The 25,358-nt window shown below is 31.3% G+C and overlaps 2 protein-coding genes across 2 annotated transcripts; both read right to left on the bottom strand.

Annotated features, from left to right (window-relative positions):
- Window positions 1-2,011: 2,011 nt before the first annotated feature.
- LOC127248888 (ATP-dependent 6-phosphofructokinase 5, chloroplastic) lies at window positions 2,012-9,459 on the bottom strand. Its single transcript, XM_051271441.1, has 13 exons — window positions 8,986-9,459; window positions 8,760-8,850; window positions 8,068-8,141; window positions 7,116-7,227; window positions 6,603-6,698; window positions 5,976-6,077; window positions 5,798-5,872; window positions 4,543-4,683; window positions 4,318-4,434; window positions 4,122-4,226; window positions 3,859-3,939; window positions 2,614-2,742; window positions 2,012-2,502 (listed from the first exon to the last, which is right to left on the bottom strand). The coding sequence occupies exons 1-13, from the start codon at window positions 9,279-9,281 to the stop codon at window positions 2,335-2,337; spliced, it is 1,587 nt and encodes a 528-aa protein (XP_051127398.1). The 5' UTR covers window positions 9,282-9,459; the 3' UTR covers window positions 2,012-2,334.
- A 13,897-nt stretch (window positions 9,460-23,356) lies between these two features.
- On the bottom strand, window positions 23,357-24,659 carry LOC127248438 (zinc-finger homeodomain protein 1-like). Its single transcript, XM_051270769.1, has one exon. The coding sequence runs from the start codon at window positions 24,596-24,598 to the stop codon at window positions 23,858-23,860; it is 741 nt and encodes a 246-aa protein (XP_051126726.1). The 5' UTR covers window positions 24,599-24,659; the 3' UTR covers window positions 23,357-23,857.
- Window positions 24,660-25,358: the final 699 nt, after the last annotated feature.

Raw genomic sequence — 25,358 nt, 5'->3', positions numbered from 1 at the left:
GGAATACATTAAAATAATACTATAAAATTCTGATTAGATTCAATAATAATTGAATAAATATGTTTCTAACTATACATACCTTTAAAAATGACTGAAAATTGATTATACATCATATATCTTTACTTTAAATTATTTTTACATTAGTTATAAATCTCAACTCCATCACATTCTTACATTATCTACAAATTAGAGTAAATGATAGTCACTGAAGCATTGAAAAAGGCTTTATGGTTGAAAAATATTTTTATCTAAAACTAAATTTATTGAAAATAATATATGTATGTATATATATATATTGGTGATAGACACTCTACTATTTAGTTTAGTCAAAATTGTATCTTTCTTGATAGAACTAAATATATTGAAATTATATTTCTGTTCAACTCTACTCATATGGGTAAGTCTATGTATTTCAAAATTTTAATTATGTTTTTTTTTCTTTTTTTAATACACATCAATTATAATCATGTTTAACTATTTTGAATTCCGACGGTATTAATTAGCTTTTACAAGGTTATTTTGTACATTTATTATTGTTATATGGCCTATATATGTTTGTATTATAATTGTGTGGGAGACTAATAGGCTTAGGCCTTTTTTGCATTTTATTTATGCGAGAATAAATTTTATATTTGTTCTAAAATGAAAGGTTTGTGTGTTTAACCTTAATTTGTTTGTTGGAGTTGTTTATGGTGTCCGATGCCTTTTCTATTGTGATTGGCCTTGTTTGATGTTATATATTGTTAGGACTGTTTTTGTATTCAAATTGTTTCAAAAATTTAAATTTAAATTTGTTTTGCGTCTTACATTTTCAAGTTCTATTACTTTAAAATTTGTTGGAATAAAAGACGAATACTTAAAATTTAAATTAAGCAAGAAATATTATTTATATATTATATTCTTTGATATTTTTACATCTTTCATCTCTCATGTTTTTGTTGAATAATTTTTGTTTATTTTTTTAGTTATTAACTTTATTTCATATTGTTGGATGAAATTTTATGTGATTGGTTTATGCTTAAAAAAAATACCTCTTTAAGTTTTGGGTACATGAGTATATTTATGCTACGAAGTACTTTTATTTATTTATTTATTTATGGAAAACAACATTGTCTAGGTGTTCGATGGAATCCCATAAACTTGTTATAAAGATCTACACTTTAATTATGTTTATTGTGAATTCTTTGTAGAATTTTTTTTTTCTTTAAGATTTTGAGTAGTTCATAAACTTTATACCATTGATGAAGGAGATTTCTAATTACGGTTACCGTTTCATATATCACAATCACTTTTATTGCGTATGAATACAAAAGTTTTCCATAGTATTGTGTTTGTTATTATAGTTCATCGTATATCTATTGGACTTATTTTTAGATGTTGATAATATATGTATTGTACTTATTTTTAGTGTATTTATTTTTCTTAAAGACTATAATAATGATAATAATAATAATAATAGTTTTAAAAAAATTGATTTTGATGAATTAGTTGTGAAATTCGTTTAATTAGCTTCAAACATTAAGTATCTATAATGTATTTGTCATTATATGGCAACTCAACAATCCATGAATAAGGAGACTCAAGTTATTGATGTACAACTTGCCACCTATTACTCATTGAACAATTCTTGTGATATATTCTTATATATACAATATTCCAATCTTATAGTCTCGTAAGGGATGGTGATGGTGTAGGGGTTGGACTTGTGACCATAAGGTCATAGGTTCAAGGAAATATATAAATATTCCGTAATTTTATACTAAATTAAAAAAATATATATATAGACAATGAGCAAAATTTTAGACAGAAGGAGAATATTTTATATATTACTTGATACAATGTTTTTCAATAAAAAAAAAAAAAAATACAATAGATTTCTTTAACTGTGATTTTGGGAGTTGAACTTTGAGTTTGTTTATTTTATATATATATATATATATATATCCAAAACATGTGTAAACATTTAAACAAACCCTTAAAACAAAAATGATAAGAGAAAAGATACTAAAAAAATCATGAATTATTTTTATTTATAAATAGCACTAGGAAGTAGCTTGACAAGTTCTCTGCTTCCTTCACTGCTTACTACAACAGAATTAGCACTACCCAATGAATGGGTAAAAGCTCAAGTTAAGTTTTATTACCTCTTACAAGTCATAATTTAATGGTAAGACTTATTTCCAGCATATCATCATCATAATTTAATGGCATTGTGAATGCTATACACTTCTCAAGACCAAAAAAAATGCTCACCAGGCCTTCCCATCTCTAGCTACAAAATATAAATTTTCTCGAGCATGAATAGATGAATAGATAAGAGGCGTACCGGGTGGGTTAAATGAAGTCCGGTTGACCTGTGGAAGTTAAGCACCGATGCCACATCCGGCTGTTAGGGTCTACGCATTTGGGCATGGCGATCACTTCAGGAATGGGGAAGTAGACGTAATGTGTGTTGCATATACCGACTGTGATTCCACTGTAGCCTGCAAATGCACCATGAACCTGCCACCGGGATGTTAAGATCGTGGTTTAAAGTTAGGTCCTGTTGGTGTTTTGAATTTAGATATGTTGAAGTTTGAATGGGAAAAGAGGGAATGGGAGAGGAAGACTAACAGCGTTTTGACCAAGAACAGTGCAGAGAATCCCGTCGGATGCATTTGCACGACATGCTCGGATCATGTATGTTGGATCTATGTATTTTACATCAGCTGGAAATTCAATCTCTTTGAAGAACTTCTTGATCTGCAATATGCAATAATTGAAAAATGAAAAGACTACGCAATCAAAAGGATCGAGCCAAGTTAACATTAGAGTACCAAATCACTGACTGCTTTTCTTATCGACAAAACATTGAATGACTTCACAAAAATGAACTCAGTAAAAATCAGTGTAGTTCTTGCTGTGAGGTTAGGATTTAATCAGAATTTTAAACTAAGAGACAAAAAGAATAGAACTACAAGTTCACTTAGACCCAAAGAGTGATGATAAACCAATAAACAATGTGAATATACATATATATATGATACAGATATTCGCTCACACCAAAACATCTTCACACTAAAGCATACAAACTGGAAAGATAGTCACAAAATGCAAAAAATAAAAATAACTGAAAATAAAATCAAATCAGAAGCTTGTTAAAAAGTGTCAGTGATAAGTGTTAAAAGCATTCACAGTAACTATAGACAATTGTATGAACACATCCTCCAAAAAGGCAAAAATATTAGAAGAATTAAAATGTAGAGTGCAAACATTCTCATTTATGGAGAATAATTCTGAGACTAAGCTTCTCAAATATCTAATGTGGCAAAATGGCACCTTCAGCTCCTGAATAAGTACCATATACAGTTTAATGACATTATTACAAAATTTAAATTTAGGAGGGTTACAAAAATGTTATTATTTGTGATTTTAGTCCCATAATTGATAATATTGCATCTCAACAGAAAATGCAAGTTCAAGAATATATGCTTTAGTTTTCTCTGTTAATGTTAACAACACACACACATGCGCACAAAAGACTAAAATACAAGAAATTTGTTAGCCAATGTAATTGACTTCATGGGGGACTAAATAAGATTACCACAGGATATGATTAATATAATTCATACGAACAATTTGTAATTTAGCATTTGAATATATCTCCACAGCTGATAAAGTATCAACATTTAGAAGCGACTTCAAATAAGCAAGGAAATAAGCTATAGAGAAGAACGCAGTGGCACATTCAGATTCAACTTAGTCAAGAACGGTAAGAAGCAGAGCATAACCAGAATAGATATCACCAAATTGATGGAAGAAAGCTAACAAAGAGATGCATATTGTTATCAGGCATCAAGAACTAGGTGGAAGACAAACCTCTTGCTGTATATGAGCACCTACATCTCCTAGTACAATGTTTCCCGATGCATCTTTAGCATTGGTTTTCTCAACAATTTCCTGCACACAGACATTCATATCATGATTTGAAATTTAAAAAGACTACCAAAAACCACCAATTTTGTGAAAATCTGTTGCATCTTTGCTAAGATGGCTATATTATACATCATGATTTGATAGTTTTTTAGGGATATAAAAAGAGCCAACTGTGAAATTATATAGGGGCAAACACAAAATCTTACCTGCCCAGCTCCCTCTGCAATACATACAACAGCGGATCCCTTTGATTCAAGAAGGTACTTTAGGTGACTTAAGACACCATGAGGACCATGCAGATTAAATGGCACCTAATTCATTAAAAAAATCCACTGTGAGAGCTAGCCGAATAATTGCACTGGCATTAACCTTTTTGACATATGTATTGAAGAGTAGAAGAACCTCAGGAATCAAGCATATATCAATTTGTCCGCTGGCAAGAGATGCCTGCATAGCTATAAACCCACTGCTACGCCCCATTAGTTTCACAATCCCAATGCCTCGATAAGCACTGTGTGCCTGTTTGGAAGGATGTTCATTCAAAAGATGGGTGTGGAAAAGAAACCTTGAATGACAGGTCAAATCCTGATTGAATATAAACTAAATAAATATAAGACAGTTTTAGACCTCAATATATGCAGAATTAATTGCTCTTTGCGCCTCTTCAACAGCGGTGTCAAAACCAAATGTTTTATCCATAAGCAAGATATCATTGTCTATAGTCTTCGGTACACCAACTACAGCTACTTTTAATCGTCTTTTTCGGCACTGGATAGAAAATATAAAGAACACAGACATTAAGAAAAATGAGTAGTGAAAGAACCACTACAAGACATGGTTCCATGTTCAGATACATATAGCACTATCAGCAAAACCTTCTACCTTCCTTTTAATTAAACTTAAAATTGAAAGTTGAAATTAGAATCAGAAGTGGTAGTCGGGGCCATTTTCAAATAAGGTCATAAAAAGAAATGGTTAGCTGTACCAAAAGGGATTTCATAACAATATTCAAGTTAAAATAGAATTTTTATCCTTGATTGCAGTGTATGACTGCATATATATATGTGTTCTTGTTATTTTAATAAAGATTATACATCAAAAAACTATATAATGTATCACTTTCAAATGACTCAAGAAGCTGTTGGAACTTTGAAGCACCACCTCTCTATTCTAATTGAAAACTCTTTTTATGTTTAGGATCAGAAGAGAAAATCTACAAACACTCTCAAACTATTCATTTAAAAGCAGAAGCACGATGTTTTTCAGAGTTCATGAAAGGTATCTATATATGGATACAGGACAAGCCCAAATCATGAATACCTTTTTTAATATCTAACTATATAGAAAACCCAGGTGTTTGTCTAGCAAAAAAGGTAATTTAGAGCTTGTTCTCTTTGAGTTTTTTTTTTTTTTTTTTCATTTTTATACTATTCAATCTTCTGATTTTCCTCCAACCAAATCAAATCCAACACCCATTTTTAATACAAAACATCACATTCTATTTTACCTCAAAAATATCAAAACAAAACAAAAACTAGGAAAAAACAAACACCATTGTAAGAACAACCTTAGTTTAATTCAAAAGATTAAACCAACACGAAATCGACTGGTGTGTTCACTTTGTGTTTTTGAATAATTTATTTTTTTATGTTAGATATGAAGAATCATGTCGATAATATAAAAATTAATATTTTGTATTGAATTTTTTACGTTTTGGGATGAATAGAGTATACATATATTATATATATTGCGTTAATATATATATATATATTTGTAATATTTATAGAGAATCCGTGCCATCCAAAATTGGTTGGGTGAACAAACCCGAGCTTTCTGAAAATGAAAACAATAATTAGCGAGATGCTATATTTAACGGAAAAACCTCTTCATGTATGGCATTCGCACCAGCATGCGTACCATTCCCACCCAGAACAAAGAGCATGTTTATACCTCTTTCCTGCAATAAATTCTTAAATTAGGCTCTAGGCAAATGTATGGTGATGAAAATTTGGTAATGTTTGTTGAAGATAGATAAATGAGGTAGATGCATCTATGAGTACCTCCATACTATCCACAATGTCACTAACTTTTGGTCCTCCGCGTGAGACACCTAATAAGCTTCCTCCAGATAGATGGATATTTTGGACCACATTCCTGGATAGCTGCAATTTCATATGAAAACAGTCAAATTAAGCATGCTACAGGCACGCGAAGAAATGTTTGTAGAGTCACATGACTTCACAGAGTATTGGACAAATTATATATGCTATAATTAAAAAAAAAAAAAAAAAAAAAAAAAAAGAAAAAAAAAAGTGGCAATGTCTCCAGACTTGAGAATAAATACAGAATGAACCGATGGCAAGCATGTCAAATCCTACAATACAAGTAGGAATCAACACCTTACTGTCCAACCTGAATAATATAATACGTAAATGAAATTAAGGTTACTGATAAATTGTTTTACAAAGTTTTCGGAGCTTAAATTGGAATTTTACAAATCAAAAGGCAAATATCTATTTCTGAAACAAGCTACCATATAGGCCATAACTTCTGAACTGTCACCATAAATGTTAATTTGCCTCAGAATTAAGCAATCCATTCACATGGAGAGAAGAATTACAGAAGCAAAAATATATATGTATAGATACCGACTATATAGCCCTCACAAAATGGATGTATGTACTCACAGGCATCTCAGATAATCTGCTATCAGAAAACCCACGATAACCATAAGGGATTCCAATAATTTTTTTCACGCCGTATATTTCCAGGGTAATGACAATCTGCAGAAATTACAAAGCAAACAAGTTAGATTAATGGGTCATCGCTTTAATTTAACAACTTCACGGCTTCAAAATGGTGTATAACTGAAACTGTCAACTCCCAAGATTAAATAAAGACATTTTTATTTGCATTTCATGAGAAAAGTTTTTCTAAAATATGAAACTACATGGTATATAAAATAAATTAGCAAGCAAAAGTAGTGCCAAAACTAGTATAATTGACAACAGGTGAATTTATTGCCCATCACCAGTTCAAAGCACATATGAATTGACTCTTACCATGCGAAAGCAATAAAAGCAGGGAATTCTCATTTCCTTATTCAATTGTTATATGAGGACTCTGCTATGGTCTAATTTGAATTGTATCAATACTAAAGACAATAAACTATCACAATCCACTTTCTTTTGCCTTATTACCTGTCGTATGACATCATTGAGACCAGGGCAAAGACCTCCACAGGTAACAATTGCTGCTTTTACATCCTCTGGTTTGAAATATATTTTTTCTCGAGGACCAGCACGGTGAACCCTGAATTTATATTAAAGTAAAAGATTTTAGTAATTAATGCAATAATATCATATAAAAGGAAAATTGTAATGAGTAATGATGTGCTTAAAGTGAATAAATAAAATTTAATGAAGTACAACAATGGCAACCTATGCTAAAAGTGACATAATCACATGAATATATACTATTTTTGGGAAATATCATAGCTCAACATGGTTTAACATGAATTGGGTAATTTACATGGATACAGATGCATCCAGTAATTTATGAATGTGAGTTTCGATAATATAATTTCAACAAGAGGATGTTATCACACAATTATGAAGTTGAATTAATTCGATATGGGCTACATGGGTAAAAATTCCAAAAGAGAGAAAACATTAGTTAGATGGACGTAATATCTTTTAAATTTTGTAACCTGAATATCAATTATGTATGACGATGAAAAAAAATCAGGCGCAAATCGCAATACACATTAAATGGTCCCTTAACTGATTTGTGTGAAATTTCTTTCCATGCCACATTACTAGAGTACCCTTGGTTTTTACATCTAAGACAGCCAAATGGCCAGCCCAACAAGCATTTGGCACACTACATACACTAAATGACTTTTCAGAAATGTTTCTAAAGCATGGCCACAAACAATATGCAGTCGTATAAGCACAGAAGTGATTCTCCCACAATTTATCATTTAGAATGACATCAAGTAGCATAAGTCACAACCAGGTTCTATACCATTTGATCATTTTGCACGACAAACTCAAGGTTTTCCATCAAAGACATGTTTTAAAAATGTGCAGCTCTTACTGCACTTCTATGTGCAGTAACCTCAAAATTCCAAATCATGAATAGATATTTTACCATTGCTCAACCCAAGTACAACCTGGATCAATGCACTCAGCACCAGCTGACGTTGGAGATGAATAATATATAACCTAAAACCGTTGGAAACAAAAGACATTTAAAACATCAGCATAAAAAGCACTAATATAAAGAAAAGGAAACTAAGCCTCAAAGTCCCAATTTAAAGGTATGCACGAAAACTAAGATCAACAACCTACGACAGTTTACACACTCCTTTTCCTAAACACTTCACCTTATCATAACAAAACATTTGTGTAGGGGTATGGACAAGAGTGAACATTCATAAGCAACTAAATATTCAACTAGAAAAATAGCTGACTTGATCCCAAAGCTAGACTAGCTTTTCCAGGCAAGTCCAAGATTCAAAGTATGAGCTCAACAAGCATTAAACTACTCATAATATACATGAACAAATGAATGAATGAATTAGTTAAATGATGATAAAGTGCCTTCCTTTTATATACAAGTTCATAACATGTATACGAGCAATGTATTCATACACTGCAACACTAGCAGGGCCACAGGGAAATCACTAGTTCGGAAATCCAAAAATGAGTTAGAATTTCACAAACTTAGTCAAACATAAAATTTATAGAAGAAGATCTAATTTCATTAGTTTAGCATTGGGATTATCGCCAACCCAAATGAAGCCTAACAGGAGAACATTAAAAGAAATCAATACCCTATACCTTTAGCAGTACCCTGTCGTTGTTATTGATGTAGCCATGCCACGCCTCATCCGATGGATATCCTTCCGCAAAATCAGGACTCACCGGCGTCCTGTCAAAGAAAATCAGATGAGATTCTTCCTAAATCTAAGAGAAGCATTCAAAAATGATTTTCAAAACTATAAGAACAAAAAAGGGGAACAGCACGAAATGAGTAGAGCAGACAATCAAGAGGTGTGAGAGGAACCTCATTTTGAGGCAGAAAGTGGAAGGGTACGAAGCGGCGTCGGGAAGCTCATCAGTGATGTGCGGGATACGGAAGCGAGACTCGAAGTCTTGCTGATACTTTGACTTCCAATCGGGATCGTTGAAATCAAAGGCCGCATGCTTCTCCCCTTGTGCTTTCACCGCAACTCTTGTCCGAGACAAGCCCCGCTTCGAATCGGAGCAGCTGTACGATCCGAACGGGAGGAGGGCACGATCAAACCGTGTTCTCGGCCGGACAACGAAAGCCGGCTTGACTGCCGGCGACAGCGCCTCCATTTACAGTAAACTAAAAGGCTAATTTCGAACTCCTCGATTAATGTGTATGTGAGAGTGTCTCTATATATATATAATTGAGAGAGAGAGAGAGAAGTGACGGAGAAAAAAAGGAGTGTTTGGTTTATAGTTGACAATGGAGTGCAGAGAGAGAGAGAGAGAGTGAGAGAAAAGAGACGTCTTGGCTTTGGCCTGGAAAGCGGCCATGTGAAGTGCTTCAGCGAATCAGCCCTTTCGTCTTCCTGGGCTCTGTCCATGTCATTTACAGGACATTTCTTTTGTTTCTATTAAATTAATTAATTGGGTATATATTTAATAAATATAAATAATTTAATTAATTTTATAATATATAATATGATATATAAATATGATTCAAAATTTATCTATTTCTTTTTATTAATAAATAAATATTTTTATTTATATTTAATTTCTTTTTTTGAGAAAAAATTAGTTTACAATAATTATAAATAAATAAATGTATTTTTATTTATTTGTATTATATAAAATTTTATTCTCTAATAAAAAATGATATTTATATTATATATATTTTATTTGAGATTTATTTTTAAAATATTTAAATACATATTTTAGATTTCTTTTAATCATATACCTCATCCTCAAATCTATGTTCATTTTCCTTTTAGGATTGTCATAAAAAAATATTCTCGATTTTTTTCTTTAAGTAAAAAATGATTACACTTTTATACTCTTTTTACTATAAAAGAAAAAAATAACAATTATTACTCACTTTTATTAAAATCCATACCCGATCAAATGAACACACATTTGCATGACGGAGGGAGTATATTATTTCTTATTTTAAAATTACTAACAATATCCTTTATATAAATTATAGTAAAATAATATTATAACTTATTGTGATTAACTAATTAAACATCATTACTTATAAAATATGTATATCTAATCAAATGTATCATTTAAGATGGGACGGTGAGAAAATATATTTGCAAGTGTAATTTGATAGACAACCCTTTATTGTTACTTGCAAGTATTTATTAAAAATACTTTATGCATATTAGTTAGGATTTTTTATTTTTCCATTTTGCACATATAATATAATTGCAACTGTATCAATTCAGCTTTCAATAATTTTAAAAAATTAAAAAATTATCAAGGAGATCGAAGATCTGAAAAAAAAAAAAAAAAAGAGAAATTGGAGGTCTAACCGAATAAGTTTATATGTACATTTACTCTCATCCAGACACATAGTTTACTAGTGTCATTTTTTCGAAATGATGACGGATTTCTTGTGAATTTTGATGCAAAGAGAGTCATAGTAAAATATAGTTTGTATTGTATGTTTGTTGGTGTTTAATATTATTATTATTATATATATATATATGGTGATACGTTTTAATAGATTTTTTTGAATTGGAATATGCTAGATGTAGGTATCGATACCAAAATTAGATTAACATTGTGTGTTACTCGGTTATTTTTTTTTAACTTGTTCACCCATAGATTAAATCACATCCTAATATTCATCGTCACTATAATCTCAAAACAACTATGTGTTTGTCACATATGCAATCTTACCGTGGTTTCATTATTTTGCTCGCATTATAGAGGTTGGCCTCTCTAGTGGTGATCAGATCTTATTTTTAACATTTGATATTAGAACAATATGCACATACCCCGAGTAGATTTATTCATTGTTAGAAAATAAGTCGAGAAAGATGTTCTACAATTCGTCTACCATTATTTGATGGAAAAAAAAAAAAAAAACTACAAGTATTGGAAGACCTATATGGTGGCGATCTTGATGATGTTTGGAGATGATAGATGGGATTTTATAAAGTTTGGATGGACTTCACCATTGAAGACAATCCCTAGAAAAATACTAGTGTCTTCAAATGAACTATAGAAGTGAAAGTATCAAAACTTCAAATTGTGAAAAATATATTTGAATATTTGAAGATAGATGTGTTGTCCACTATTATAGTCGTTTTACATATGTGGTACACCAAACATACGGTTTTGGACTCCAATATAAAAAATAAAAGTTGGTGAGGAAAATGGTTTGTATTATTACAAAGAAGTTTGCTCTCAAATTTTGATGTACTTGAAGAAACAAATACGCTTAAGTCTTAAAAGATTGAATGAGATTCTCTTTGCCTAAAAGATGAACTATTTATAAGAAGACACTTTCAATAATATTTTACTATTTGTTGAAGTCATGCAACTGGTGGAATTGGACGAAGAAATATCTTTACCGTAAAAAATGATATTAAAAAAGTTTGCATAGAAATATATTAATAAGATAAAATATGTCCACAAAAATATCAAAGGCGATCAGACAAAAAAATTGCACATAAAAATGATCACAAAATTTTGTTTTTCGTACTAAGCAAAATCTGTCTTAGAATTCTCAAAATGGATGGTCTACTAGTTGAAATACTCTCTCACATTTACAATAGAAATATGAAATGATCATTTTTTTACCTTTGTAGACACAACCAAACATAAAGATAAAATTAATGTGAGAGTCAAAAGTTATTTTTTGTAAATGTTTTGAGATCAAATTCTGTAATGTGACAATATTTAGTATTATCTCATATGATTCATTCTACCCCATCATGTTTTGAAGAACTTCTAAAATTTCCAAAATAATTGAAAGTAGATCTAATGAATGAGAAATTGAAGGTCCAATCGAAGAATATGAGTAACGAGATGGGATCACTAGCCCTTTTGTTGTCCAATCCCTCCACGCCCCCTCTAATACATATTGTGTATATATACACAGTATGTATATATGTAATATATAAATACATATAATATATGTATATATATCCCATATATATGCACATACATATAATGTATATATATATATATATTACTTTATGTGAGAGGTGAAGAAATGAGGGTTGGGGATCACATCCCATAACCAACCTATAGGCATACTTAGTTTCAGTTAGACAAATGGTTTGCTGAAGTAATTACTATAAAATAACAAGGATTTATTTATATAACATTTCTTGTATTTTAGTAAAAATGTACAAAATATTATGCGTATATTTATTGTGTGAAAGTCTTGTGTTAATGTAAAGTTTGCACGAAACATCTTTATTGTCCAAAACTGATGTTTGATTCTAAATAAAGACTTAAATTACGCAAATTTTATATAAATAAAAAACGTAAAATATCTAAAATAATTTTTTTGAATAAAATAAATAAATAAATAATTGATCAATCATTTATTTTTATAGTTTTTATTAAAATTAGATAACAATTTATCTCCAAAAATTATAAAATGAAGGATTAATCAATTATTTATTTATTTATTTTATTCAAAAAATAATAATTTAAGATATTTTGCATTTTATATTTATATAAAACTTGCTTAATTTAGGTATTCATTTAAAACCAAATATCAATTTTAAACAAGAAGGTGTTCCGTGGAAATTTTACATTTTCAACACAAACGGATATTTTATAATTTACCCATGATTTTTTTATATATTATGATCCAAAGAAAGTTGTAAGAGATGATAGTTTGTATTGCATGTTTGTTGAATTCTTGTGTCTTTATTTACATGGTTGTAAACTTTAGTAAACATATTGGTTAACCATATTTGCAAGAACTACATTAGCATGTAGGATGGACTAGTATAGAATTTTCAAAAGTCCTAACCAATTAACTAATCATTTAGATTTCAATTTAGATTTTTTCGTAAAAGATTTTATCAACTGTAATCAGGGATGGAAATAGGTCAAACGGTCTCTCAGGGGCTTATAGCCTAACTTGCATAAAGTCTGGTTTAGTCTATTTATTAAAAATATTAAATTTAGATATACTTTTAATTCTTTTTAAATAAACAAAATATACTTGTGCTTTACAAAAACTCTTTTAGCCTATCAGACTAGCCTATATCATATATATATATATATATATTTTATCTAATATGTACAAATATTATTTTTTAATTGTTTATAATTCATAGAGAAATTATATTTGGTGACAACAAAAACATATAAAAATTATATTAGTTTATTTTAACTAGCTTATTATTATATATATAACAAATGATTATATAAAATAAAAAAATATTATATAGATTTTTAAATAAACTTGTAAGTCATATTATACTTTAAAGTAGACCAAGCCTAAACCTTATAAATATATTTTTATAGGCCGATAAGCTAGGCTTATGCTTTAATATTATAAAGCAAGTTTGGCCTATTTAGCTAAAGTTTGGTCTGATCTTCTACCCTTAGTCATAGTAAGCTACTATGAAAAATGTCAAGAAGCCATTAGGCCATGGCACAATATTCATTTATGAGTAAAAACTCAACCCAATTTGAGGATTGGACAAGAGCTATGATAGCATCCTTAGGAATACATCGATCTACTACAAAAGCTCTACTTTTTATTCTGATTATTTTCGATATCGAATAAAAAAAGAGTCGAAGTTCCGGATAATAAGAATAATCATAAAAATTCTTATGAAAGAGTTTCAAAACAATAATAGGGGTTTGAAAGCGATGGCACCAATTGAAACATTTTTTTGACTGAACATTACAGTTGTATGATTAATATAAACATTGTCTTTCAAGTTGGACATTTTTTACATCGATATCCATGTAATAAATAGATGTTTTTATTGAATTTTTTTCTAAAAATCGTCTAGACATGTTTTTTCCTTTCCAATAGAAGCAGGAGCGGACCTATTAAGGGCCCTTTTGCCCCACCCCTATTTTATTTAGTTATTTTTATTTATTTTTAAGAAAATATATGTATGTATAATGTATTAAAAGTATTTGAAATAAAAAATAATAATAAAAGATATCAAATGTTAATTTATTTTTAATTGAAAATTGTACTTCTCTGTCCCTCTCAAACCGTCACATTTACCTTTTATGTCATTTTACTTGACATTAAAAGATATAAGTATTTTCTACAAGATATCCTTAGTATAATATTTTCTACAAATGTTCTTTTATTAGTATTATGAGACTCTTGGAGCCGGAGAAAGGTAGTATTATTTTTTATTCTAAAATATACAAATATAAGTATTTACAATATATAGTTACTAATGTTATGTATTTTGTTACTTTATAATAAAATTAAAATAAAGTATATTTTTTTATGAATAAAAAAATTATTTCATATATTTAAAAGATTTGCATCCCTTGAATTATATTCTTATTCGTCACCATTGAATAGAAAGATTTGGCTTCGACTCAATTCAACAAGCTAACATTCGCCAAAAATGTTATAAGAACATAAAATATAAAATTTGTATTATATTGTTGTGGAAATTAAAAAAGAAAAAAAGAAAAAGAAAAAGGGAACAACACACACAAAATTCTTGATGAAATTCGATAATGTAGGCTTAAAAAAGTAATTGATTTTTTTGTTGAATTTTCAAACTAATATGGGATGATAGTACATCGAATGAAACCTTATGAATAAAGAAAACAGAATTGAAATGAAATGATCTGGGTATGGGTGTGTTCCGTTTGTGTTTGTGTTTGTGTTTGTGTTTCAATGATAAAGAAAAAAAGTTTCTTTATTTTTATTTTTATAAAATATTACATCAAAATACTATATAAATTTAAATCCGAATCAAACTTCAATTTCAAACCAAAACCAATTTGTTTGATGTTTTCTACTCGGTAATATTTTCATACTTTGGGCATATGTATTGCTCACATTACATTTACATTGGTAGCTTTTTTTATCAACGTAATTATATTTACTTTTATTTTATTTTTTCACGATGATTTCAATGGAAAGTCCTATTGAAGTTACTTGGATAAACATTTTAATTTCTATTTTGGATTAGAGAATTTGAATTTGAGTAGATTTAAAATAAATAATTTTGATATACATTGAATTTGAAATTATTTGAATCATTATGGCCGAAAAATTATAGCCTAACTAGACTTCAAAAAACATAAATAGTAATATATATATATCTACATACATACGGATGTGTAATCCGCAATTAAAATATTCTAAAAAAATATATTCTCATCTCCAATTTATATTTATATTCTAAAAAAAAGATACATTTTTATAAATTGAAAATGGAAATATATTAATGTATTTGTAGTAAAAAGTTTGTCTTTGCAAAATATATTGAATACAAAAGAGATATATAAAAATAATTGATTGAATCAATTGAATTGTAAATATACTAAACCCTTCATGGCAAATATGTTAAATAGTATATTGAATATCTATAACTATTTGATAAATGTACTTACTAGACAACAAATTTAATGTATTAAACATTTGTTTTTGTTAAGTAAATTCATACTTTGTTTTTTTTTTTTTTATTTCAAACTGAAATAAACATTACTTATTTTGAATAATTTTAAATAAATTAAAAATATACTATTTCACTCACAAAACCTTATATTACAAATACTATTTTAACATAAACTCAAATCAATACATTATTTCAAATCAATTTCAAACTACAGTCAATTTATTAAACCTTCTAGACAATGTATTAACCATAAAAATACATTGTATTGTTGAAAAAGTAACAATACTATGCTTAAAAACTAGTCTAATTTAAAACTTATATTAGAGATATGACAATCAATTCTAATCACAATTTGCAATCATTGAAATTTATATAATAATTGAAAAAAAAAAAAATGTAGAGCAACCACACATATTCAAATTATACAACCAACAACTTAAAATATAAAAAAAAAAAAAACAAAAATAGAATCAATCTCTGTCTATGTAACATGTGTTAAAATAGCCACGTACGAGACACATAATCGCTACGTAGGATGTATGCTTTTATTTCCTTCAGCGTGGGATTTCGTCGTGTATAAATATGGGTAATAATGAAATGAATCAAATACCCCTCCACTCATTCTCTCCAATTCACTCATTCTCTCCCATTCTCTCTTTCAATTTCAACAGTATCATACATACATATATTTATATATACATCATATAATATAATATATATACTATCCTACATACTGCATACATATATATATATACACTCACGCACAAACATCCAAATTTTTATATATAGATTTACTTTATATTATATGCAATATATGATATAATACAAAATATAAAATAGTGGTTAGCGGTAGAAATTATTAATATTTCTAAACGGTACTTGCACATGGGTTAGTCGATCCTAAGGATCGGGGGAAGCCCGACAGACAGCGCGCCCCGGGCGTAAGGAGAGTGTTGTACACGTAGCACATACGAATATGCTACGTAACCGTTTTGTATGCTTTTTAATTACTTTCGCCTCGCGGTATCCTCGTGTATAAATACCGGTAGAGTAATATTATATTATATATAATATATTTATATATATAATTACAAATGCACATATCCAATTCACATATATTTAAATGTACACAGTAGCTTACATATATATTATATATCTATAGTATAATACTTATATCTATATGTTATTCTTTATACAATAGATAAAATAGTGGTTAGCGGTAGAGATAATTAATATTTCTATTGGCTAATCCTATAATAATATTACAACAAGTTATCAGCACGATTATATATTTTATTTTCCGCAAGATATGGATGCCAAATATTTTGGAGCCGATGACAATATGTCTTATTGACAATGCTACGACTCACAGCATTCTGAAAAACAAATGTTATTTCTCCCACTTGAATATGGGAAAGACCACTATTGCTGCTATCAGTGGTGCATCGAAAACGATTGAAGGCTCAAGAAAAGTTACTATATTTCTCCCAAAATGGACAAAAATGGCAATTGAAAATGCCTTGTTCTCGAGCAAAGCTCGAAAGAATTTACTGAGCTTCAATGATATTCGAAAAAATGGGTATCACATTGAAACATTGAATGAGGCAAAAAATGAGTATCTCTTGATAACTCATATTGTGAATGGCAAAAGAATTGTGAAAGAAAAATTGTCATAATTTTTTTCCGGCTTATATTACTCAAAAATCAGTGCCATTGAAACATATCACCTAGTAGACCAAATGGCTACTAGCGAATTTAAAACTTGGCACGATTGACTTGGGCATCCTGGCAATGTAATGCTGAGGCGAATTGTTGAAAATTCAAATGGCCACTCATTGAAAAAGAAAAATATTTTGAGTTCGAATAAATTTGCTTGTGTTGCCTGTTCCCAAGGGAAGTTAATAATCAGGCCATCTCCAACAAAGGTTGGATTTGAATCCCAGTTTTTCTGGAAAGAATTCAGGGTGATATTTGTGGACCAATAGATCCACCGTGTGGACCCTTCAAGTACTTTATGGTACTAATTGACGCGTCAACGCGATGGTCACACGTATGTTTGTTATCTACTTGCAATCTAGCTTTTGCTAGACTACTTGCACAAATAATTAAATTGCGAGCACAATTTCTAGATCACCCAATAAAGAAAATACGTCTAAATAATGCTGGAGAGTATACATCACATACATTTGATGATTACTGCATGTCAATTGGGATTACTGTGGAACATCTTGTTCCCCATGTACATACGCAAAATGGCCTCGCTGAATCCCTTATCAAAATATTGAAATTAATTGCTAGACCATTATTGATGAGGTCTAAACTTCCCGTATCATGTTGGGGACATGCTATATTGTATGCAGCAGCCCTCGTGAAATTAAGGCCGACAAGTTATCACTGTTATTCCCCTACTTAATTGGTTTCTGGAAAAATACCAAATATATCTCATCTGCGAATTTTTGGGTGTGCTGTTTATGTGCCAATTGCGCTACCTCAACGCACGAAAATGGGACCTCAAAGAAGGTTGGGTATATATTTCGGGTATGAATCACCCTCGATTTCGAAATATCTTGAACCAACAACGGGTGATTTATTTACTGCAAGGTTTGCAAACTGTCATTTTGATGAATCTCATTTCCCGACATTAGGGGAAGACAGTAATCAACTGAAAAAAGAAATTTCGTGGAAAACACCACTTGAATTTGATCATCGTACTAAACATAGTGAACTTGAAGTTCAAAGAATTGTGCATTTGCAGGAAATTGCAAACCAATTGCCTGATGCTTTCAATGATGCTGCCCGAGTTACAAAATCATATATTGCAGCAGCAAATGCACTGGCTAAAATAAATATCCCAGAAGGGAAGGTGCCGAGTGCTAATGAGCATACTACCCGCGTAAAACGTGGCAGGCCGTTGGGTTCCAAGGATAAGAATCCACGAAAGAAGAAAATTGTAAATACTGGTGAAGAGATCAACAATGATCAGATACCTGAAAAGGTCAGTACAACCCCTGAAGAGGTTGATTCTAAAAATTCTGACGAAAGTGATGATGAAGTTATTGAAACTTCTGTTAACTATACCACCAGTGGAAAATATTGGAATAGAAAGAAAACAAATATTGAAAATGCATTTGCATATTCTGTAGCACTCGATATAATGAAATATGACGAGGATTATGAACCAAAATCAGTTGATGAATGTCGGAAAAGAGATGATTGGGCAAAGTGGAAAGACGCAATTAAGTCTGAATTGGACTCATTGAATAAACGGCAAGTATTCGGACCCATAGTCCAAACACCTAAAAATGTGAAACCTGTTGGCTACAGATGGGTGTTTGTGAGAAAAAGAAATGAAAATAATGATATCACAAGATATAAAGCAAGGCTTGTAGCCCAGGGTTTTTCCCAGAAACCGGGTATTGATTTTGAAGAAACATATTCGCCGGTCATAGATGGAATAACATTCAGGTATCTGGTGAGCTTGACAGTACACAATAATCTTGATATGCGATTAATGGATGTGGTTACTTCCTGTCTTTACGGCTCTTTAGACCATGACGTCTATATGAAAATCCCAGAAGGGATTAACATACCTGAATCATTTAAATCAAAGCCAAAAGAATCATATTCCATCAAATTGCAAAAATCTTTGTATGGGCTCAAGCAATCAGGCCGAATGTGGTACAATTGTCTCAGCAAAAGTTTAACCAAATAAGGTTATATAAATGACCCTATCTGTCCATGTGTTTTTATAAAGAAAAATGGGTTTGAATTTGTATTCATCGCTGTATATGTCGATGATCTCAATTTAATTGGAACTCCTGATGAAATCCATAAAGCTGTTGAATATCTGAAAAGGGAGTTTGAGATAAAAGATTTTGGAAAAACTAAATTTTGCCTTGGTCTGGAAATTGAGCACTTGGAAAGTGGAACATTTATCCACAAATCAAATTATACCAAAATGATACTAAAACAATTTTTGATGGATAAGTCACATCCGCTAAGTACCCCAATGATCGTCAGAGCACTCGATCCAATAAAGGATCCATTTAGACCAAAAGAGGAAAATGAAGAAACACTTGGCCTTGAAGTGCTCATATATGAGTGCTATAGGCGCATTAATGTATCTTGCCAACAACACCTGACCTGATATATCATTGGCTGTAAATTTATTGGCAAGATTCAGTTCATCGCCTACTCGACGACATTGGAGTGGGATTAAGCATATTTTTCGCTATCTCCAAGGAACAATTGATCTCGGGTTATTTTATTCGAAAGATTCTCGACATGAATTGATTGGATTTGCCGATGCAGGATATTTATTTGATCCTCATAAAGCCAAATCTCAACTGGCTATATATTCACTTGTAGCGAAACAGTGATATCTTGGAGATCAATAAAACAAACTTTAACCGCCACTTCTTCAAATCATGCTGAAATATTGGCAATACATGAAGCTAGTCGAGAATGTGTTTGGTTGAGGTCAATGACTCAACATTTTCTGAAAATTGTGGGCGAATACCCAACGATAAAATTCCCCCAACTACATTGTATGAAGATAATACGGCTTGTATAACCCAATTGAAAGGGGGTTACATTAAAGGAGATAGAACGAAATATATCTCACCAAAATTCTTTTTTACTCATGATTTTCAGCAGAATGGTGAAATTGATGTGCAGAAAATTCGATCCGATAATAATTTAGCGGATATATTAACCAAGGCATTACCGACGGAAACATTTGAAAAATTGGTAAAGAAAATTGAGATGCGTCGACTAAGGGATCTCAAATAATGCTCAGATCAGGGGGAGCGAATTGATACAAGAATGTTGTACTCTTTTTCCTTCACTATTATTTTTTTGTCCCACCGGGTTTTTTTCTAGTAAGGTTTTAACGAGACACATTCTTTGTATAAAAGCATCCGACGGAAACATTTGAAAAATTGGTAAAGAAAATTGGGATGCGTCGACTAAGGGATCTCAAATAATGCTCAGATCAGGGGGAGCGAATTGATACAAGAATGTTGTACTCTTTTTCCTTCACTATGATTTTTTTGTCCCACAGGATTTTTTTTCTAGTAAGGTTTTAACGAGACACATTCTTTGTATAAAAGCATCCGACGGAAACATTTGAAAAATTGGTAAAGAAAATTGGGATGCGTCGACTAAGGGATCTCAAATAATGCTCAGATCAGGGGGAGCGAATTGATACAAGAATGTTGTACTCTTTTTCCTTCATTATGAATTTTTTGTCTCACAGGATTTTTTTCTAGTAAGGTTTTAACGATACACATTCTTTGTATAAAAGCATTCAAGGGGGAGTGCTAAAATAGCCACGTACGAGACACATAATCGCTATGTAGGGTGTATGCTTTTATTTCCTTCAGCGTGAGGTTTCGTCGTGTATAAATATGGGTAATAATGAAATGAATCAAATACCCTCCACTCATTCTCTCCATTCACTCATTCTCTTCCATTCTCTCTTTCAATTTCAACAATATCATACATACATATATTTATATATACATCATATAATATAATATATATACTATCCTACATACTGCATACATATATATATACACTCACGCACACACATCCAAATTTCTATATATATATTTTACTTTATATTATATACAATATATAATATAATACAAAATATAAAATAATAATTAGCGATAGAGATAATTAATATTTATATTGACTAATCCTATAATAATATTACAACAAACAACATGGGATATATGTTTCAAATTATCCTAATTCACTTTGTCTATGTTTTTAATTTATGTCTATACTATTTATCAAAAAAATGAATTATCTATAATACTATATGGTATTTAAACCATTTTTTTTATTTAAAAATTACATTAAAAATATATGATATATTTAAAATATTATATTCAAAACCTATTAATTATATTAATCAATTTATTTAAAATTACTCCGAAGACATACTTCAATAAATATTGAGGAAGTCTTAATAATTACAATATAAAATTCATATTTTGAATCGAATATTTTATTAAAAATACCAATAAGGTGTACAAAGACTAAAATATAAACAATCATTTTTGAACTTTTGCATCATCACTTAGACCATCAATGTTGATCTATGTATGTATGGTAATCAAGAATGCAAGTTTTTTACCTAAAAAAAAAATTAACTTCTCGAACACAATCAAGAACTACAAGAAGACATACAAAGTGCATCAACATATCATAATAATAATAATAATAATAATAATAATAATAACAACAAAGCAATATAGGACTATTATAAACGAACTAAGTAGCTCGTGAGCTAAGCTCGATCCGACTTGTTAACAGTTTGACTCAACTCGTTATAGAGATAAACAAGTTGAGTTTGAGCTCGAAAATTATTATTTTTATAAATAAGCCAAGTTCGAGCTCGGGATAGCTTAATTGAGTTTGTAGTAATAATAAATTTATATTATTTTATACATTAATATAATATATATAATTTTTTAATACCAAAATTAGTATTTATTAATAAAATTTAAATATTTTATTAAAATAAATTCTAAATAAAAATAGAGTTATTTAATTTGTATCTTTAAAAAATTATACTCCGTCCGTCCCTTAACAATCTATCAATTTTTCCATTTTAGCCCGTCCCATAACAAAGTATCCGTTTCTTTTTTAGTAATTGTACTATCTACCTAACATTACAAATACCCTTCTAATTTACAATATTTTACACAAATGCCATTACCTTTATATCATACAATACTACTAGGGTTAATTTAGTCTTTTTACCTTTATTTATACTTTATCTCAATATAATACTCATATTCCTAAAATCCCGTGCATAAACAAAATGAATAAATAGATTGGGGATGGAGGGAGTATATAATTTGAGCCAAATTTAAACTCGAGCTCCCGTTCGAGTCTTACGAGCTAAGTTCGAATTTGAATTTAAGTCTAGCGAGTCAATTCAAACCATTATTTTAGCTCAGATTCTTAACGAGCTAACTCAAGCTTCTACTGCTAACAAACTCGAATCGAACTCGAACAATAGATATTCAAATTCGCTCGACTCATTTAACAGTTCTATACACTAATTAAAATGGAAACTAGTGATGTATAGAGAGATGATCGAGACAAATTAAAGCCCCCAAAAAACCAGTCACAATCATGATTCCTATATACAATCAAGAATAGTCTTGACTATGAGTTAATAATGATGATCAGTTGTCTCATGCAGGCTACTGCTGGCACATATATACATATATATATATATACACATAAAATTGATCATTGTCACTGTAAATGAAGTGAGAGCACACGTATTTGCCAACTCAAATTAAATTCAATCTAAACTTCATAAATATATATGTACGAATATATATATATACGTACAAACAATATTTGAGAAGAATACACAAGAAAAGCTGAAGAGCATTGAATCGAAGGGGAATGAAAGAAATATTAATGTAAGCATGCAATGTGTGTGAAATTAAATAAATAAATGTAAAGGGTATTCAATTCTTGTTCTTCTTACTTCCCTCTCTGCCCACATTTAATTTCATTAATTAATTTCTGGGTTCAAAAAAAGTTGATGAAAAAACTCACATAAAATACTTTCATACATCAGAAATAAAGAAAATATATATATCGAAAAGAAAAGCACAGAAATCGAAATTCTAGCAAAGCCTTGAATGATGTGCATAAGGCTTCAGATATCTGCACAATGAAAACAAAAAGGTTGTTTGGAGTAATAAATGCCTTTAAAACTAACTGAATGGCTCTAACTCCATTGGAATCACCAAACCAAAAATTGATACAGCTCAAGAATTCAAGAAAAACACAAACCAAAATTGAGCACAACCAAACTATATATGCCCATCATCCTTAAACTTATTCAACATTCTAATCCAATTCAAGAATCACAGAAATCATACATTCCACAAAAACCCATACGGAAAAAACCACTCAAGAACACCTAGCTAGCTTCAAACAAGAAGATGATAATGCAAGAGAATCAGCAATCAGACACAAGAAATATAAATAAAAAAAAGGGGCAAGGAAACCCTAAATTATCCAATTTAGGGAAAGTTCAGCCACAATAGACTAAAGAACACCACACAAGCAATTGTCTCCATGAGAGGTTGCAGAATCCACAAGTTTTTTTCTGTCTGCATTTACTGATCTAGCAGGAATGGAAATATATATATAGAGTTTGTTAATTATTTAGGTGCATAGAATACTAGTAAATAATTAGAGATCATATATGTCTATGGAATCCCCTACAAGATCAAGATCAAGATCGAGATGTTGTCTGAATAATCGATGAATCGAAAGGCCACATCATCATCTTCATCGTCATCAAAGCTGCAGCTTCTTACCGAGTGTGTTCTTGTTGTTGTGCATCCACACTTTGAAGACATGCCTCTTAACTCCGATCTCCACGCAGAACTGCTGCACCATCTCCTCGTTCTGTTTCTGAATTTTCCAATCCAAACGCGTCGCTAAGCTCAGCATCTTGTCCTTTTGCTCCTGCGTGAACTTCGTACGGAACCGCTTGCTCTTCCCACCGCCGCCGCCGTTGGGGTTCGAGTAGTAGTAATCCTCCATTTCGTTATAATCCCTCGACCCGCTCGCCGCCCCGCCGCCGCCGGAGCTCGACGGAAGGGCCAGCGGCGGCGGAGTAGCCCTCTGCACTCCCGGCGGTGGCGCCGCCACCTGAAGGTACCCGCTCGGCCCGCGGTATCCGAAATGCCCGTGCGGGTTCAGGAGCGGGTACGGAGGAGGCGGCGCCGCCGCGGGGGCGTCCGCCGACTCCTTCCGGTGAAAATTGCGGTGGCAATTGCAGGCGGCGCACTTGAGGAATTCGATTGTGCCCTCCTCCCCCGCCGGCATGAACTCGCCGCAGCCGTCGACGGCGTAACCGCCGAGGCCGACGGCGTGGTTCTTCTGACACTCCCTGTACTTGGGCCTCCGCTGCGGCGCCTCCGAGTCGGCGGCGGCGGCGGCGGCGGCGGCGGGAGGCTGATGCGGCGGCGGGTCGCTGAAAGTCGGGCCCAATCCCCCCTCTCCGGCCCCCTCGTGCTGATCCTCATACTCCATCAATATCCCCTTTTTTAGCTTTATTTTTGAAGCTTAATTATCACAGATCAGCTGCGTATATATATACTAATAGGCTTTTAGGTTGTCTACATGCATTTCTTAACCCTAGCCGGGGTGGGGGTCACCGGCAACCTGTTCGACCCGTTTTTGTCTTTTTGTGCTTAGTACAACATAAATTCTAAGGGACTTCCCCTTACAGTAATTTATGTAAATCATTTTATTAATTAATATAATTATGTACCTGACAGGTATCAGCTCTTTCGGTAATAAATGTAGCTGTAGCTTTGCTACTGCCACACGCTTCAGCCTCGCGTGTGCCGCCACGCGCGCGGATTGCACTATGTTTTTATCGCTTTGGATTCAATTTTTTTTTTTTTTTTTTTTCTAATTATTATTATTATCTATGTTTATTCTATTACATTCTATTTAAAGCATGGGAGTAATGATTATAGATTCAGATTGTTCATAAAAATTGAAGAGTTAATTTGAACAAAGTTTTTGAAAAATTATATTTACCATAGTACTTCATTTTTACATAGAAAAAAAATGAACGTTAAAAATTAGTACTATTTAAATTAAAATTTATCGATAAGTTCACCACGCGCTGTGCGGTTACACCTAGAAGAACTCGACAAGGGATTTAAGTGTATGTGGGTCCCATTTGAAACCGCCGGGATAAGACAATAGTAGAAAACAGATATGTACGTTTCACCTAGAAACGCTCGAAAAGACGTTTGGTAGGTATATGTGGGTCTTACAT

The sequence above is a fragment of the Andrographis paniculata genome, unplaced genomic scaffold (assembly GCF_009805555.1).
Source record: "Andrographis paniculata isolate CXL003 unplaced genomic scaffold, ASM980555v1 Contig34END, whole genome shotgun sequence".
In the NCBI taxonomy this organism is placed as follows: domain Eukaryota; kingdom Viridiplantae; phylum Streptophyta; class Magnoliopsida; order Lamiales; family Acanthaceae; genus Andrographis; species Andrographis paniculata.
This window is presented reverse-complemented; position numbering and strand designations above follow the sequence as displayed.